This window comes from Ursus americanus, chromosome 24, assembly GCF_024610735.1.
Source record: "Ursus americanus isolate L20-20 chromosome 24, mUrsAme1.1.p, whole genome shotgun sequence".
NCBI lineage: Eukaryota > Metazoa > Chordata > Mammalia > Carnivora > Ursidae > Ursus > Ursus americanus.
The window spans coordinates 2,821,841-2,841,067 of NC_142150.1; the positions used below are offsets into that span (position 1 = coordinate 2,821,841).

At 48.3% G+C, this 19,227-nt stretch overlaps 1 protein-coding gene across 13 annotated transcripts in view; it reads left to right on the forward strand.

Moving 5' to 3' along the window:
* Positions 1–19,227, forward strand: part of TEAD1 (TEA domain transcription factor 1) — a 259,997-nt gene that overhangs the window by 75,047 nt on the left and 165,723 nt on the right. For all 13 annotated transcript variants that reach the window (XM_087855286.1, XM_045796512.2, XM_045796511.2 and 10 more), the window contains one exon: positions 7,730–7,985. In XM_087855286.1, the coding sequence (XP_087711412.1) occupies positions 7,829–7,985 (157 nt within the window). In that variant the 5' untranslated portion in view covers positions 7,730–7,828. Of the gene's footprint in view, positions 1–7,729; positions 7,986–19,227 lie in introns of those variants that run through there.

Here is a 19,227-nt window from a genome sequence, read left to right on the forward strand (position 1 = left end):
AGCTGTGTAACACCGAGCGAGTCCCCACGGCCTTTTGTAAGAAGGATGACACCCCAGTCATGACCCACAGACTCGGCACCCAGGGAACAGCACTCCGAATGTATTTGTAAGCACTCCTCCCGTATTTGTAAGCACTCCTCCCTGGTAGGGGGTTGAGAATGACCCTTTTGAAATATTTGTCTTTGGGTTTGGCCAAGCACAGTGTATGTCTTTACCTGCCATGTTGGTATCTTTTTAAAAATAGAAACTGTCTACTCTTGATTTTTAAATTTGTACGCATTGTCATCTAAGACGAGAAGGTATCACGATAATCTGCAGGTGAACCTCATGAACTAAGAAAGTATCGCTATCCGTAACTTAGTGATTAAGGAGTATTCTTTTCCTGGGGTTTGTTTCCTTTGTTTTGAATAAGCATTATGATTGGCAGGTCTGCCTTAAATATATGTTCACTCTATAGACCTGGAATTGAGGGGTTGGTTTCGGGGCTTTCTTTGACTGTTACCCTGAGTAAGGTCCTACGAGTTTTCCATTTGAATGCCGCCTGGCAGCTGCTTACACTAACTCTTAGAGCAGCAAAGAAACTTCTGTTTCTGGCTAATGTGTTAAGTAGTCTACCTCCCGGGGATCCACGACCCAGGCCTCTGGTCATGCCATCCGCTGGTGCTTCCCAGGTGAGTGCCCTGTCTTGCTATCAGGTCTTCACTTGGGAGTGGTCAGATTGGATAGACTGCCTGGCCCCGAGTCTGTGGCCGAGTTCTTGTGAAGGCGTCTTCTGATGAAACAGAGCAGTGATTAGCTAGCCTGGTGGTGATGGTGGCAGAAAGGAAGAGGCAGAAGTTTCTCTTCTCAGGGGCTAACAGATTCCTTAAGGGGGTGGGGAACGTGATTCCCCTAAACGCTGGTAACACAGAGCTGCATAGCATGAAATCAAGCAAAGCCTTTCTTAAACCGTCACCTGGGCAAGTACTTAGCGCTGATGGAGCGGGAGTATTCATCGGGGAATCTCAGGAGGGTAATGCCAAAGGCCTCTCACGGGGTGCTCAGCATCCGGGTCTTGGTGAAGAGGTGTTGGCTTGTTGATGGATCCTGTTGATATGGAAGTGATTTTTGAAAATGAGAAGGAGTAATTATCCACTCCTTCCTGCTGAAATTAGAACCTGTTGGCAGTTGGAATTTATGACACCAGGGCTCACTGACTGCCACCAGCTTTATGGCAGACATGGCCTCCGTTCTCAGTGTTGGCATTCCCTGAACATTCTGCGCTGACAATGACTTATATTCTGCAGTTCCGTTTCTTTGGAGGCTGCCTCCCAAATCCAGGCCGTCAGTCCTGTATTTCTCAGGCCACTGGTTGGCAGGTTTGGCTACTGTCTGAAATGACAGGGAACTAGTAACTTGCCTCACTTTACATATGCAAAAGCAATGAACCATCATTAGTGCCTGACATTCCTCCCAGCTACCCGGGGAGGTGAGTCAGTATCATCACTATTCATTAGGAATTAATTAGACTGTGCTTGAGGGTGTCAGTTGCAGACCGAGCTGAGCATTCAGTACTGCCTTTGAAATCCAGGCTCCAGCTCACTGTGCGGTGAGAGTGTGTGTACTTGCGTCTGCTAATCCCATGGACGGTGCATTCAAGCTGACGGAATGACTCCTGGATTCCAAATTTGTTTAGTATATGACTTTTGTCAGCTTATTTAGGCCTCTGGACCTCATAAGGTGGAGATAATACCCAATGGGAATAGTACAATGATTAAAGATGTGTTAGATGAAAGCTTCTGGCGTAGTGCTTGAAACATCGTTTATTGGGAAAAGGTTGAATTTGGATTTGATGTACCAGTTCACTTTGGAAGTAAAGCGTCATTTTTCCTACTCTTTATTGGAGGGCAGCTTTTTTCTTATAAGAAAAATTTGGCTTTCACTAAGATCAGAGTGACTTTAGAGCCATCAAACGTGTGGTCGAGTTGTCTACTACAAATGTCGTTTCAACCATGTGATTCTTTTCTTTAAATGGCTCACGCTGTTGCCTATGTCCACATTCTTCTGAGCTTGAGGAAATCTTTCTTCGTTTTCCTTTTAGTGTCACGACCTGTGTTGCCTTTTTCATTCACCTACTCACTCAAATTTGCTTTGTTACCATTTGTCACCTCTTCAGATTTCTTCCTTGGCCACCTCTTTGGCTTCTGGCCTTCACACCCTCCACCACTTTGCCTCCCTTATAGCTTTTCTTACAGCTGTCATCTTCTGATTCTGTTTTCTCTAGGGGCCAAAAGAAAAAAGAAAGAAGGTGAAATGTTGTATCTAGAAAATTATGCTTCCACTCAAGATAATGTTTGTTTGTCAAAGCAGAAACTTACCTCCTAGAGGACCCAAACCATAGTTGTGTCTTTTTCTTTTAAAGATTTATTTGAGAGAGAGAGAGAGAGAGAGAGAGAAGGCACATGAAGGCACAGGGTGGGAGGAGCAGAGGGAGGGGGCGAGAGAGAGTGGGGGGGAAGTCTCCAGCAGACTCCCTGCTAAGCGCAGAGCCTGACACAGCTCAATGCTGTGACCCCCAGATCATGACCTGAACTGAAATCAAGAGTCGGCGCTTAACCGACTGAGCCACCCGGGTGCCCCCATATTTGTGCCTTTAACACAGAAGGACTGTTGATTGTAATTGTGATTACTAAATAAGAAATTGGATCAGACAGCCAACCTCTTGGTCATCTAAACTGTGCCCGGCTTAAGTCTGTCCTCTTACATCTTCCTAATTTGGTAATTTTCTTTGGGACTCTTCTCATCAGAACCTGGACCAGAGTCAGGGTGAGGGTTGGGAAAGGGGCTGAAACTCTTGCCCTTCTCATGGGAAGCTTGGGTGGTAAATTCACTCACGATGATGTCAGAGAATGTTCACGTCATCTGGTTGTTGGTTCATTCTTTCATTGAGCATTATTCCAGGTACTCTGCCAGCCCTGGGGATACCATGGTCCCTGCCCTCAAGGAGACAGGGTTTGGGTGGGGTGCAGTAACAAATCAGCGTACTAAGTTTTATTATAGGTAGAGTGTACGGGAACACAAGGTGATGATGAATGACTTAGTTGGCCCCCATCAGTGTTAATGATGGAAACTGAGGCATGTGGGGGTCGACAAGTGCTGTGTGGTCCTGGGCTACTCAGGTAGAGACAGAATTCCTAATGCCTAGTCCAGCCCTTTTCTGATTGCCTCATAGGCTGTGGAGACATTGGCTGAAAGAAGCCGTATGGATTTTGTGTGACCCCCATGTTCGGTGGTGTGTCATTAATCACGAGGGTTAGTTAAAGCTAACCCTTTTATTTAAGAGCTCTTAAATCACCTATAAGTGGGTGAGATGCTGACATTATGAGAGACCCACAAGAATTAAGATGAAGGGAGCAGCAGATTCCTGTCCCCTCTGTCACACCCCTTGTGAGTACGTCCCTCGAATGGAGTTGCCTGCATTGGACTGCCTCACCCCCTTCTTCCCTCAGAATTTTATATTAAAATGTGTATTGGACAAATATACATATGATGTCATTTCACTGTCATCATGTCACCTCTCTTCAGTGGGTAATTTTGAAAGAATGATCCATTTAGGGAGTATAGCTGTTGGGGCAGTGAGCAGGAATGTTGGGGTCACTGGTAACATTTCTTTCTGGAATTTATTATAGTTTAGCCAGGGAGGAATTGAGGGAGAAAATGAGCCTTTGGAAGAGTGTTAATGATGGAAAAGGAGGCACCCGGGGACTAATGGTACACAATGTAGCTCGCTGCATCTCTGTGGCAGTCCTGTGAGGGGAGAGGCCCTCTATCCCTTCATGACTTTGCTGTGTTGGGATTGAATTGAATTGATCTCCCTTTGTCCGTTAAAACCTGAGCTTCTGCGGGGTTAACTAATTTAGCCTGGGTGTCGAGGCTAGTGGGTGAGCTGGGTTTGGAGGCCACGTCAGGTTGAGTCTTAATACCACGAGCTCCGTCCCCCACCCCCAGTACCGTGTTCTTCAGTTACTGCGTCCAGGGAAAGGTGACTCCCTTGCTCGAAGGATGTATGAGGAGGTGAGGATGTTAGCTCTCAGGCACAGATAGTCTAAACTCATCTCGTTTGATTAGATCTTACTATTGGTAGCAAGCAGGTGCTTGTTGCTGTACATTCAGAAGCCGGCTAGATTGGGTGGTGGTTTACCCATTAGACACATTTTTAGGATATTCCCAACATGTGGCTGATACTCTCAGAGTCACTGGATACATGTTTCCAGGATGAGGTGGATTTTGAGCCGGGCTGGAAGGGATCTGAGGGATAGAATGCCAGAATGGTTATTTTGGTATCCAGTACGGGGAGCTTTTCTCAGCCAGCCCCAGTCTTGTGATCGGAAACTCTCTGCCCATACGGGGCCTCGTCTTACAATTGGGTTGTAAAACCAAGGGCCTGTAGACCTCTGTGGATTATGTATGTGGTAGCTTCTGGAGCTATGTCCTGGCCCCTATCCAAAGTAGGTAATTCCATCCTGCTCAGCTCCAGTTGACCAAATTGCAAGAGCCTGGACACAGAGTTCTTCCCTTTGCAGTAAATGAATAAAAACATGAGCATTTAGAACAGTGCCTGTATTTACTAAAATGGATAGATCCGGGGCGCCTGGGTGGCTCAGTCCGTTAAGCATCTGCCTTCGGATCAGGTCATGATTTCGGAGTCCTGGGATCAAGCCCCGCATCGGGCTCCCTGCTCAGCAGAGAGCCTGCTTCTCCCTCTGCCCCTCACCCCACTCATGCGCTCTCTCTCTCTCTCACACACACATTCTCTCTCAAATAAATAAAAATCTTAAAAAAAATAAAATGGATGGTTCAGTTAATGCCAGCTAATAGTGCATTCCCTACCAAGGACTAGTGATTTTTAGCTTTAGAGGTACCTTGAAGGGGTTGTCTGCAAGACTCTACTACCTGTGTTTAAGGCGTCTCACCCCTCGTGGAAGTTCAGCTAGCTGGAAATTTTTCTGTGTGTTGAGTCAGAATCTTCTGGAACTTCTAAGAATGGGTCTGCACCCTCCCCATGTGACAACTCATAGAGGTTGTTCAGTGTCTAGGGACACTAAGCTTGGCAATTAATGATTCAGAAAGATCTTACCAGCTTGGAGTCATGGCCTAAGGGTAAAAATAATGGAATTTAATAGGAATAAATACAAACTTATGTTCTTAGCTCCTAAGCCAGTTGCACAAGAGAGGAATTTGAGGAACAGCACTTGGGAGCTTGGAGGTTTAAATGGATCATAGGTCCACCGCTGAGTGTCATTCGTGGAGGGTTGTGGGCAAACTGGGATGCACTCATGAGGGCTGGGCAGAGGGATGATGTGCATTATGTCTGGTCTGGATCACAGAGTCTGGGGGGGCTGTTCCTGTCATACCTAAATGCGTGTTGGTGGGGGTGGATTTGCTCCCACAAGGGATGGATAGACCACCAAGGGATGGATAGATGGAAGTTAACCGGGACATGGGTTTTAGTCTCCTTGATAGAAGGATTTCAGCAGCCGGGACGAAGGAAGCGGTTTTGGGGAGGTAGGGGGTTCCTTGCCATTGACGACGTTCCAGTGCAGACCGTACGACCAGCTGATGGAAGAGGAAGGCCTGTCAAGCACGGGATCAGAGGTGCTGCTGTGTTTTGGTCTGAAGACTGAGGCTCTTACTTAGACTGTAGTGTTCTCCTTAGGCAAAGAACGCTCCCCTCGTCCCTCCGCTGGCCCCCGCTGTCCTGGATTCTGTTCCTCCACTGTCCTGCTTGCATGCTGGGCACATCCACTGTTCATCCTCAAATGTGGCTCCCCGCAGTGAATTCATCCTGCCGCGAGCTGCCCAGAGCTCAGGCACAGGCCTGTGCTTCTCTGCGTGCCATTTGACTGTTTTGTTCTGTTTCGGGGTCAGGTAGAGGGGGGAAGGTGGATTCGCCGCTACCTCCGAGCGTTTGCTCATCTTCTCATGCTTTGCCCGCTCTGCTGCTTTGCCAGCGGAACAGACGGTAGGGTAGACTAGTACAGTTCGGCTTGCATTTCTGTGAGGCCCCTAAATCCCCACCAAAAAAATGTCATAATTTAAGAATTCAGAAGACCCACACTGGAGGCTTCGCGGAGTTCATCTGCAGGTCAGTCACGAGACCCTTCCTTGTGGCATGATTGATACCTCTCAATATAAAGTCCTGTGTTAACGGACACATGTTGGTAAGAAGTAGTAAATATTTTGCTGACAAGTTCTTTGAGTGATGGATCCGTGGCAGCATTTAAAAGCAGACAACCTGAGGGTTTCTTTTATCCAGGTGCTGCTAGATCCAAAAAGCTGTCAGAGTACGAAGCCAAAAGCACCCACTAGTTACACCATTAATTGTGTAATGTGCACGGGCCCCTGAGTGTCTGCACCTGGGATCTGTTGATGAACGCAGCTGGGGGAGGGCAGGTGGAAGGGAGGCAGTTGGGAAAGAGAAGGAGAGAAGACAGGCTGCTTGCTCTCAGGTGACTGCCCTGGAGCAGCGAACAGCGCCCGGTGCCCGGTGGGGCTGCCAGCATCTGCTTCCCTTCTGGCCACCTCTGTTGTAATGTGGTGTGGACTCGAGGTGGCGAAGGGGGTGGGATGGTGGTTACGCTGCGCTCTCCCCACTCAGGCCCTGGGCCTCCCCCTCTTCGATCCATTCCCAGGAGCATTTCTTCTCCCTTTTTGGGGAAGCCTTTGAATTAATGATCTGATGCCTTTTCCACAAAGGAATATTGATATGTTAGTGTGCAGACAGCAGGGGGTACTGGATTAGATCATTTTCACATTGGTGTTTGTGCTGGTTTGACATTTGTTTGGAAAGCTTATCCCATTATGACCATAGGTTACATGCATAATTTAAGGGGAATAAATCTTTGAGAAAAATTTCTTTTGGTTCTGTAATCTTCGGCGCTACAGAAAAATAAATGAAAGACTCCCTACAGTTTTCATGTGATCAGAAATTCCAAGTAGGCTCCTGGATGAAGGGCCCCATGTAGGTGTAAAACATTTCTGCCGATGTGCTGGCCACTTGTAGTGATTGGCGGGAAGGGCAGGAGTGGGGGCAATTGGTCCCTGCTTCAAGGTTACAGTCTAGAAGCGGAGAGTGGCAGAGTGCCCTGAGGGGATGGGATGGAAACCCCGCTGAAAAATGCTGCCCAGTAGCAGATAGAGGGCAGCTGGCGTGGCAGTTGTAGGGGAGTGCGTATTTGTGATAACAGAATAACCCCTCCTTCCTCCACCCTGCCACCATCTTGCATTTCGGTGACCTAGGTGACAAATATTGGGTGGTTTGACATTTTCGAGTTATCATGCCAATTGTCACAGCGAGGCAGACCTCTTTTGTTTTACTTTCTTTTCTTTTAAACAACTTGTTTTGCTGCGGACATTTGATTATCCTTGAGCAAAGTGCTCCTGGTAGGCATCTAGTCAGTGTTTTTGCAGGATTCACCGTGAACTTGCAACTCCAAGGGAGCCCCGTTCTCACATCTGTGAAGATTATCCAATTTCTGCCTGCTGTTGCATTTCTGTATGCATATCTGTATGAGTGTTGAACACGATATCTAAAGAACGAAAGCTAGTTGGATCCCCAGATTCTGTTTTCTCCGTTAGGAGTTCTTCTCCAAGCAAAGCTGCTGCCTGAAGAATAGGTAATAGAACGAGGAAGAGCAGTATCGTTGGTTGTTACCTCACCCCTATACTATCTTTTTCATTTCTCTCTTAGGTTTATTTTCTTGAAAAGGCTCCAGGCTTCGGCTTGGAAAATCCAACCGCCAAAATTGAGCCTAGCAGCTGGAGCGGCAGTGAGAGCCCTGCCGAAAACATGGAAAGAATGAGCGACTCTGCGGACAAGCCAATCGACAATGATGCAGAAGGGGTCTGGAGCCCCGACATTGAGCAGAGCTTTCAGGAGGCCTTGGCTATCTACCCACCATGCGGGAGGAGGAAAATCATCTTATCAGACGAAGGCAAGATGTATGGTAAGCGGTCTGCAATGCTCCTTTGAGATGTTACGATGTGCTTTTGTGATAAGGGGTGATGGCAGCTAGTCTTCTGAGATCCATTCATTGTATTGGGTGGAATGATCTTTGTAGAGTTTTAGCTGGCCATCCGAGGGGTTAAGTCTCAGTCAACCAGAAGAGTCAATAAAGGACCATTGGGCAGTCATTCTCTGGGGTTTTCTTGTTCTTCTACACGCTCAGCAGCATTATGGGAAAGCTCTCAGGGTCCAGGTAGGGATTTAGTTGCCGTGGCATATGTGGACCCCCACGGGTGGGGCTGGTTCTTCAGAGCGCCTGCCCCATCTCATGGAAGCCTGCCGCTCAGTAGCTCCTGGTAATTGACGGTGCCACATGGACATGGGGCCTCCTGTTGACAAATCTCTTGATCCCCCCCCACCAGAAGAACTAGCAATATAGATGTTTATATATGAAATCGCTCAATTTTAAAAGCCAGCACTTTTGTTTTTTAAGCACCGCCCATCAGCCAGGTGAGACGCACGTGGGTAGCTTGATCAGACCTTCAAACCACCATCTTACTGCTTTGTTGCACGTTCGCAGTTGAATGGCCGGCCAGGCGGTTAACCCCCAGGCTCTCACCAGTCTCCCCTTCTACAAGGGGATGCCCAGCAGTACTAGGAGTGCCCACGAAGACAAGACTGGTCAACCGAATGGCTCGGGATGCCAAAGACAGCGGCAAGTAGCCGTCCGCCAGTCTGAGGCTTGGGTACTGGGTTTGAATATTCCCCACTCCTTCCATAAATGCTTCCAGCTGCGGACCTGTCCTTTTTTGGCTGCTTACCTTTTGGGAAGCAGATGGCAGGTGGTTGCTTGTATGTTCTGCTTGTCTAATTGGGCACGTTGAGTTGACAAGAGTTTGCACTGTAGCTGAGTCCAAAGAGATGCAAACAAATAACCGAAACTCCAAGAGAACTGGCTCAGCAACCTTCCTGAGCTTGTTAACTGATCATGGAAGTGATTTATTTCTAAGTAATTTGCGAGCTTTTCCATAATAGGGTGTTGTACCTTTAATACTGCGCCTCCTCTGTCAGGAGCCGTAGGAGGCTGCCGCTCAAACCAGCACACACGGCTGAGGAGCAAGCAGATGGTGGTGCAGCTGCGACCAGCTGTGCTCCCCGCCCTCCCCTTCTCCAGCTCGGATGATGTAATGGAAACAAGGGAAATGTTGCTCTCTGCGGCGTTAGCGTCTCCAGCCTGTCCGTGTCGCACACACGGGGGAGAGAGCCCAGGTCTTCATTTGGTTTATGCTCCCATGTGATCCTTCGTAGACAGAGAAGCTTCCTCGTGTCCGTTCGTGAAATGGACTCAGGGTGAACCATGGCAGCTGCTGTGGGCAGAAAGTTCCAGGGCCTCCGATCCTCTGTGTGTGTGTGTGTGTGTGTGTGTGTGTGTGTGTGTGTGTATCTTTGCTGGGCTTCCCCTTCCCCAGCCTGGTTATTTGCTTACAGGGTCTTATCTTCGTATCTCAAGATGCAGCCCCCCACCCCCCATTTTAAAGGCGGAGGAAAGTACTTTAATCTTTGAGGCTTCTTTGAAGTTGATTTCACTACTACTTGTTAGGCGGCTTCAGGCTGCTCTACCTTGTACGACTCCCATTTGTTTGCCCAGAAATTGTAATCTAAACTATCGGTATTGGCCTCGTGTCGGACACCCTGGTTGGGGGTAACTCCTGCCCTTCATTTCTCACTTTAGGAATCCTGGAGCATGTTGACTTGAGGAATGAGGTTTCGCGCTGACAACGTGATTCAGAGCAACAGTTAATGCTGTCAACTCCAGTTCTGTTTTCTCCTCTGTTTTTACTTTTTAGGTAGCAGCCGTGGTAGATTAGCCCGTCTGCCTGTACCACCATCATGGAAGTAATTTGTTGTGGAAGTAAATAGGAGCTCTTGTTGGTCCTTGGGTGTCAGAGGCACTGGGCTAAATATGGAAAAATCACTGAGCATTTTCGGGATTTGAGTCTTTGCCAACAGTAGACAGTCTTACCCTTGGCCTGCATCTCCATTTTCTCCCCTGAAAAAGACAGTCAAGTGGTTAATGTCTGTGGGTCCTCGGGACCTGTGCATTTTGTGATGCTGTAATTTTGTGACTTGTCCCTCAGTAAGAGTGAGGAGTATGTGGACAGACTCAGAGCTGGGTGCAGGAGTGTCTTTAATGCCCATGACCATCAGATTCCGAGTGCTTCCTGAGAGCACTTGTTCTTAATATAGGAATTCTTTTTTCCCTTAAAATCAGCATCCATTGACTTCCTGTGTTAGTGACCAACCTGATTGAAAATGGGGTGGTCTTTTGAGCAGGCAGCAGTAGGAATTACAACTGCAGGGTCATGTGTCCAGATGGGGGGTGGTGCAGCACCTGCGTTTGCTGCAGGGCCCTGGAAGCCGTGCCATCTCCAAGCAGCTGCCTTGCAGAGAGAACACTGTCCTCAATCCCGTCTCATTGGCCCCCATGGAGGAGTTTTGCCTCTGCTAATTTGAAAGGGAAACGTGGCAGTTAGCAGGGATTTGGGAGCTGAAGACTAGGCCCTTAGGAGAACTGCCCCAGATTCTTGGGAGCGGCCGATAACCTGCCCGTGACTTTGAGGAGGGGAGAAGTTTGCCTCGGGAGCCTCCACAGGGAAGCCCCTGCCACTTGGGGTCTGAGTCAGAGAGCAGTGTGGGGCGAGTTATTGTTCCTGGCTTCCGGCCTGCTCCCCGTCTTACCCCATGAACCAGAACACAAACCAGACCAGGAGTCAAAGTTTCCTAAGGTCCTACGAGCGTACTTTTTCTTTTCGGTGTTTTGAAAATGAAAACACTGAAAGCATTTTAGATTCCATAGAGTAAAACCAAAATAATTTAATGCTTTTTAGTGAAATACCAAGTGTTTTTGACTTGAGGGGGGTTTTCCGATATTTCTGAGCATTTGTAGAGTACATTGTGATGTCATGAATCCTAAGCCAGTTGAGAAGCAAGGTCAAGTGCAGCACTGATGTATTTTGGTAATGACATTTCCTCCGTGGTTGGCAGTAGGGAAAATGCAGCCCTACAGGGGGGAAAAATGGAAAGCTCTCTTTATGAGAAGGTTCGGGCCATTCGAAGAGATGGCTTAATTCTCTCTCTGCTGCTGGGGTGCATGGGGACCCTGAGACTTGATGTGGTTGGCCTCCCTGTGGGCAAACTACTTCTGCCTCGGGCCCTCTTGTGTGGGTAGCTGTCCTTAGAGGTAGTTAGGAGAGTGAGACCTTTCTATTCCTGAGGGCGTGCAAACTTATGCTCTCTCTCTCTCTGCTTTCCTTTCCTTTTTCCTATTTTTACATAGCCGCGTGTTTCTTTTTCTGGTAGATAGTTGGAGAGGAGATAGCAAGAGGAGAGGATGGAAGAGAAGTTTTTGATCAGCAGACTTGCCTGAGATTGAATTTCACAGGAACAGGCCATTAGTTTAAAACAGAGCTGTGAACCACGGGGATACCCAGACGCATTTTTGGTTTTTGCAGCTGAAAACTCTAGTCTGGCAATGTGGTCAAGTTTCTACCATAATCACACCAGGGTGGGGACACGGGCAAACATTCCTTGACTGATGGCTTTAGAGACAGAAAAATGTAGCCCTTAACATTTTGGACTTTGGAATCTCTAGGAGGCTTGGCCCTGCCCCTTGTAGATACCAGACTTCGGGCAAGTTGCTTTTCCTCCTTGTGTCTCTTTTCCACAACCGCAGAAGGGATTTAAGTAGGTCCTACTTCGTGGGATTGTTATAAGAGTTAAACAAACTAATTGTGCTCTGGGATTCCCCCCACCATGTTTGGACAGTGTCCGGCATGGAGTGAGAGCTGTAAGAGTATTTTTGAACTGAAAACAGAAAGTGTTCTCTGTCATGACCTGGGCTACGGCTTTCCATGTGATTCCCATCTACGGCTCACAGCAGCATTTTGAGCGGGTATTCTAACCCCCGCTGTGTAGGCGAAGGTACACATGAGGAATATACATGGTAGAGCCGGAAGGGTTCAAATCCAGGTCCGTGTGACCCCCAAACCTGGGCTCTTTCCGCACGCCTTCCTTCCTTCCTTGGTGGCGGTATTTGTATGTTAATGACTTGTCAGTATTGAGCCCCGCCCGTATTCCAGCCACGTGCTGGGGGCTGTCCTGGTACAGCGGCAAAGCAGACAGACATGGTCCCTGCCCTCATGGAGCCCTCACAAGTTCATTTGCAGGAAACTCTGACCTGAGGTTGGGGCTGTGTGCCAGAGCTTTCTGGGAAGTTTGAGGGCCCTTTGAAGATAGTCACCTTCCACTTAGCCTTTTGAAGCCTGTTCTTGGCCACCAGTGTCCAGGGCACCTGGCCCAATGCTGGCAGGAAGAAAGCTTCTCAAATAACGCAGCAGGGAGGATCCTAGATCACAAGGCTGGCCCTCATGGTGGCCAGGAAGCTGTCTGGAAGATTCTGGTGCCCTGGGATCCTACAGGCGGCCTGGCTAGAGCAATCGCTGGGCCATGGTTTTCTCCTTTTATGAGCAAATGTCTTCAAGGTCCTTGCCTGGGGGCAGCTCCAGGGATGGCCCCATTCTTGCTGGGACTCCAGGCCTCCTGGTTAGCCCTGGAGAGAAGAGCTGTGAGGACAGGATAAGTTTGGGAGGTGGAGAAGGAAGACATCTCTGGGCCAGTCCTCTCCAGTTGCCGACCTGAGCCCTGCCAGCTGGGGGAGCGTTGGACTTGGAATGGCCCCTCTGCCTACTTCTTAGAATCTCTGACCGAAGAGGGAAGGGGGCCTTCGTAGTGAGGTGGTGGCAGGGACCTTCGGCATGGGTGCATACAAGCAGGCACACGTGAGCTTTAGTCAGTCAGGCAGAGACTGAGATCTGTGGTCCCCAGGCTCCTCCTGGCTTGGAGAACTGCTTGGGAAAATGAGGAGCGTCTCAAGACCAGGGAGCTGGCCTATGTCTGGAGGCCCCAGAGGCCCTGATAGGGAAATGGCTATAAGACCCAAGCCCTATGGGATCTCAAGGCCACTTGGAAACGGCACACGTGGGGCCTGAGGTGAACTTGTTTTTCTGCATCTGGACATCGTGTGGCATCTTCGATTTCCTCTGTCTGGCCTGTGATTCAGGGCATGATTTCAAGTGAGTTGGCTGCAGATATGAAGCACAGAGAACCGCGCCCTTAGAACCGACCAGAAGCCCCTTAAGGCAAGGACCCCACCCTGTCTTGTTAGACTCAGAAGGTATCAGGAATATATGCATTTCAGAACACTCGGTCAAAACAAAGAAAGGTCCTTAAAACAAAGAAAAGAAAGGTCGCAGAGTAACCCTGAGCCCAGAGGGCTCTACGGGTAGAGGCACTGGCTAGAAGAGGGAGAAAGCAGGAAAAAAGGGAGAAAGATGTTTGTATACTTCATGGTCTTCCTGGATTGAGAAAGAAGAAACCCTGGTTCTTCCTTCGTGTTGGCAGATGTTAGTTCAAGAGGTTGGAAGGGTGTTTTGCCCGACAGGCACAGTAGTAGAATGAGGGTTCATTCTGGACTCCTGAGAACAAATGAGTAATGGGGGCTCTCGAAAGAGTTTGGTTCCTGCAAGAAGAGTGAAGCCGGCATCATCAGCGTTTTGCCCGAGAGGTTTACCGTGGGGGGGGCATGCAGGGGTGTGTGTGTGAGGTATGAGCCCTTGTACGGTCTGGCTGGAAAGTAGGATGGCTCAAGCATTGATCGTAAGGGAAAAAAAGGCAAAGAACGTTGAAGTATTACCAAGTTATGCTTTCTAAGAGCTTTCCGGTGGCAGGGGAGGAGCCCTGGGATTCAGGAAGACGTGGATTCAGAAGTCATTTATTGGGGCCCGCACTGTGCTTTGGGAAGGGGACAGCAGATACAAAATCTTTAACATAGCAGACCCAGGTGACCAGTGACTGTGGGCTTTTTTGCTTTAGAATGTGTTGTCTTGTTTATGCCTCATGACAACCCAGTGATACGGGTCTTGCAGATATCTCCATTTTATTTCTTTATTTTTTAAATTAAAAATTTTTTTTTATTCATTTGAAACCGAGAGTGTGAGGACGAGCAGTGGGGAAGGGCAGAGGCAGAGGGAGAAACAGACTCCCTGCTGAGCAGGGAGCCTGATGTGGGGCTTGATCCCAGGACCCCGGAATCATGACCTGAGCCGAAGACAGACGCTTAACCAACTGAGCCACCCACGGGCCCCAAATATCTCCATTTGATAGCTGAGGAAGCTAAGGCCCGAGGTCAAGTTAATTGCTCAAGGTCACACAGTAAAGAAGTGGTGGAGCTGACAATCTGAAGCCAAGCCAGTTTATACAGTTAACTACAGTTGATCCTTGAACGACATGGGTTTGAACTGTGCAGATTTTTTAGGCTACGGTACAGTACTATAAATGTATTTTCTCTTCCTTATGATTTAAAAAAAAATTTACCCTCGCTTACTTTATCGGAAGACTGCGGTATACAATACATGTAACATACAAAATATATGCTCATTAACTGTTTGTTGTTGGTAAGGCTTCCGGTCAACATTAGGCTGTTATTAGTAGTTACGTTTTTGGGAAGTCAAAAGTTATACTCGGGTGCTTGAGTCTGCAGGGGTCGGCGCCCTTAACCTCAGTATTGTTCAAGGGTCAGCAGTATGTGCTGGTACGGAAGGAAGTATATTCTGTACTAGAGATGTCCCTAGCTTAGTGGCAGGGCCACGGAACGTGTGATTATTCACGACTGGGGAATGCGTGGGTCTCTAGTGGAGAATGCAGGAGAATGAGAGCCAGAGGCAGAGAGGCAGACTTCGCTGAGCTAACTTGGAATGGGAAAAGTCCACTTCGTGTTTGTTTTTTCCTTCCTTTGGAGTATAGACCCCATTGAGAATCCGTAGAAAGTTGTGGCTCTTCTCCGCAGGAAGAGGCATCTTTGCGTGTAGTTCCAGGATCGCTGCGTACAGACGGGGGTGATGAGTGGAGCCTCGGTTCAGACTTGCTACTGTGGGGAGAGAGAAGGGACGGGCACAGTGTGATATAGTCCCGGAGCCCTGGAAGGGCACAGCTCTGGTGCTCTGAGAGATGAGGGTGTATCCGGGAGGGTGATGGTGGGCCGCCCGTGCGTCATGGAGGACCTTGAATGCCACGCTATGGTGTCTGGGGCTCATTCTGAGGACAAAGGGGGAAGCCATTACGTTTTTCCGGGAGAGACGAGGTGACTCAGCCAGTGTTTTACGAAGCCGGCTCTGCAGGCGTGTAGGCAAGTTAGATGACTCTTGCAGGAGCCCAGGGGGAGAGGAAGAGGCCCAGACCAGGTACTGGCAGTGTGGGCGGAGAAGTTTCGGACGTGGAACCACCCGGACTGGCGGACCCGATGGGATTTGTGAAAGAGAAGGAAGAGTTGAGTGATGTCAGGGTTCTGCTTGGGGGGGCCCGGAGCATGAAGTGGGGGGAGTGGAGACAGGAGAAGAGGGTTTGTAGAGAGGGCAGAATGAAGGGTTGGGTTTTGTCATGTGCTGGAGGGTACTGGGTGGCCGCCAAGGCTGCGTGGGGGCTCACAAGCAGAGAAGTGGTCCCCGGAGCTGTGAGAGCGGTGGGGACGGCCTGTGGGGCGCAGGCTCACCGTGGGTCACGGTGGAGCTGACGTGGATTTCGAGGGAGGTGCCTGTAGCAGTGGGACAATGAAGAAATTGCCTTTTTAAGAAAAAGGGAGACCCATCGGTGGTTCCCCAGCCTGACCACCAGCAGCAGAAGCACTTGAGAAGCTGAAAAAGAAAAGAAAACAAAAACTGAGTCAGACCGACTGAATCAGAACCTCTGGGAGTACGGTCTGGGAATCTCTATTTTCTAAAGCTCCCTGGGTAATTATGGGGGATCAGCCAGCTTGAGAGCCCACAGGCCTGGGAGGCTGCGGCCTGGGTCCGGGAGGACAGGAGCGCATTTTTAGAGCAGCTGAAAGAAAAAATGTGAGCAGAGAATGAGACCTAACATTTGAAGCAGTCCTTTACAAGGCTCGGGTCCAGGAAGTAAACTACATCATTGAGTTTACGTTTCCTCTGTCCCCAGATGGCGCATGACCATGGTCCAGTCTTTGGAGAGGCTTGGCCACACACAGGAGGAGCGGTGGGAGGGTATCTTGAAGGACGTGAATAGTTAAGGGAAGACTTCCTTCAGGACAGGGGAGAGACCATGGGTTAGCAGGGGAGAAAAATTGATGAGGTGAGGATATATCTGATGACACAGACCCAGAAGTGACTTTAAAGGGGTTAGAGCTTCTCTTACTCGAGGTGCAGAGGCAGGACCAGATGGGCGGTAAGGCCCTGCGGCCTGAGGTGGGTTGTGGGCTCTCGAAAAGCAGAGCAGGCTCAGTAGAGCTGCTGTGGGGTGGGGGTGGAGGGATGGCGTGAGTAAAAATTTTGGCCCAGCACTAACAGGAGGCCCCGAGAGAACCTGGAGAGCCTTCTTTTCTCTTTCTTTCTTTCTTTCCACGCCCAGCATGGAGCCTGATATGGGGTCCGATCTCACGACCCCAAGATCATGACCTGAGCCGAAATCAGGTTGGATGAGCTCAGTTGACTGAGCCACCAGGCGCCCCGTGTGAGGTTGCCTTTTATGACCACACCTAACTCTGTCTCACTTCCCCCCACTCTAATTCCTGACAACCATTAATCAGTCTTCAATTTCTAAAATGTTACCGTTTCAAACATGTCGCATAATGGCATCATACCGGATATAACCTTTTTGGGATTGGTTTTCTCCGTTGGGCATAATTCCCTGGAGATTCATCCGGGTTGTTGGTATGTATCAATAGCGTGTTCCTTTTTATTGTTGAGTGTATTCTGTGGTATGTCTGTTTAAGGGCGTATGGACTGGTTCTTGTTTTTGGTTACTACAGATAAAGCTGCTATGACCGTTTATATACAGGTTTTTGAGTGAACTTGTATTTTCATTTCTGTGGGATAAAATGGCCAGGAGTGGTACTTGTGCTTTTCTGCCTTTTTTTTTTTTTTAACTAGTTACCTGTCTTCCAGAGCAGTTGTACCATTTCATGTTTTCACCCGTGATTGAGGTTGCCTGCGTCCTCACCAGCATTTGGTGTTGTCACTGTTGTTGATTTTGGCCATTCTGGTAGGTGTGTGATGATGTCTCGTGTGGTTTTTGATTTGCATTTCTCCGATGACTCAGATGTTGAACATCTTTTTATGTGCTTCTTGGCCATCTGTGTATTCTGTTTGGTGAACTGTCTGTTCATGTCCTTTGTCCATTGTCTGATTGGATTATTCATATTTTTACTGTTGAGTTTTGGGAGTTCTTTCTTCTAATTACAAGTCCTTTGCTAGATATGTGGTTTGCAAATATTGCTCCTGGTCTATGGTTTTTCTTTTCATTTTCTTCACATGGGTTCCCAGAGTACAAAGTTTTTAATTTTGATAAGATCCAGTTTATTAATTTTCCCTTTTGCGGATTGTACTTTTGATGTCATGCCGAAGAAGTCATTGCCTAGCTTTAGATCCTGAAGATTTTCTCCTGTGTGTTGTTCAAAAAGGTGTATAGTTTTATGTTTTACATTAGGTCTGTCATCCATTTTGAATTAATTTTCGTATAGGCGGAGAGTGTTACTTTGGGGGAAGCCCAATGGCATGATTTTGTGATACATACATTTTTCTCACCAGGACTGTTTGTTCATCCGTATTTTGACAATTGTCAAAGCTTGGGACCTGAGACACCAAGGTGCTAGTGATAGCTTGGTTGTACCAGTCTAGGGGGGAAAGGGACGACGTGATGCTGGAGGGGCGAAATCGTGACCTGTGCTGCCCAGAGGCTCTGCTAAGTTAGGGGAGGTGGCAGGATAGGAGACTGTGGTCATGCATGGGAGAGGCAGTGTCTGAGATTAGATGTGGAGAGATTTCAAGTGATGAGTTTCGAGGTGTGGCCGCCAGTGTGGTCAGCTGATACGAGCGTGGGTGATGGCCATTGGAGAAGAGGAGGTAAAACATGGTGAGCTTCATCAGCGTTGGGTCCATTCATCACGTTGATGTGGAAGTCGTGAAGTGTGAATTTGTAAATAAATATCAAAGTAGCCAGATATTGGGAGAATTTCTCTGAGGACAGCACCACATGGATCTGAATGGAATGGTACGAACCTAGTAAAAAGCAGGTGGCAGAGTGGGTAGGGTAGAAGGACCATTTGGGGTCACAAGAAAATGCTTATGTTTCCTACCTCCTCCTCCCAATTTCTTTGGCTCTTCTCACACTGTACCTGTTAGCACTGTATCTTCGTGCAGCTGTACAAACTCTTTGTGCTTTGTTGCCATCATCTGTAGAATGGGATGAGGAAATCAGCATCTTTCTCCCTATCTCAACAATGCTGAGGGAAATGCAATTATAAATGAGAAAGTGATTTGAACTGAATTCTGAAAATAATACTTTTGTGAGGCTAATTCTTCTTAGGCCCGTTGGAAAGATAGGAAAGAATATTTTGGAGCTGTCATGCAGGATTAAGTTTCCCTGGCCTAGGTAGAGGGGTGTTTTGGTTTTGGTTAAGGGAGGGATTGAACCAGCTCCCTGCACCCCCTCCCTCCGCCACCCCCCATTCATGGTTTCTGCCAAAGAAGGGGTCGGAAAGGAGATATGGGGGCAAACTTGTCTGGACCAGAGTCCCACACAGTGGGGGGGGACCAATGAGCACCTGCCGCACTGCAGTGGCTGAGAGCCCCAGAGCAGTGCTCCCCCCCCCCCCCAGCCTACAAGGGGATGTGGGCTTGGGTGGACTTGGGTGTTCTCACCTTGCCCCACTGACTCCCACTTCTAGAGCTTCAGTTCCTCACTCCCGTGGCTGCTGCCTTGCCTTTCACTCCAGAGCTTGTCTCGAAGTTCTTACCATTGTTACTTATTTGTCTCCCATGCCATTGATAGTGCTTAAGGTGGTCATTTTAATAATAATTATTATGACCGTGTTTAGCTGATCTGTTTAGTAAAGGTGCTATCGTAGAGAACGTTCCAACTCTAAATTTCGATATGTAAATGTATTGTTTGGTCAGGATCATAGGAAAAATCTGCAGGAATTTACAACATAGGAATAGTATTTGCCAGAGGGGGTCAGATTATTGGAGACTCACTCCTTTTCTATGATATATGTCTGTATTAATGGAGTTTAATAGTGAACATATGTTGCTTTTGGAATTAGAGGAAAGAGTAATTATATCAAGTGTATTTTTTTCCTCTGGTTCTAAGTAAGGAATACTCATTAAAGGAAAATG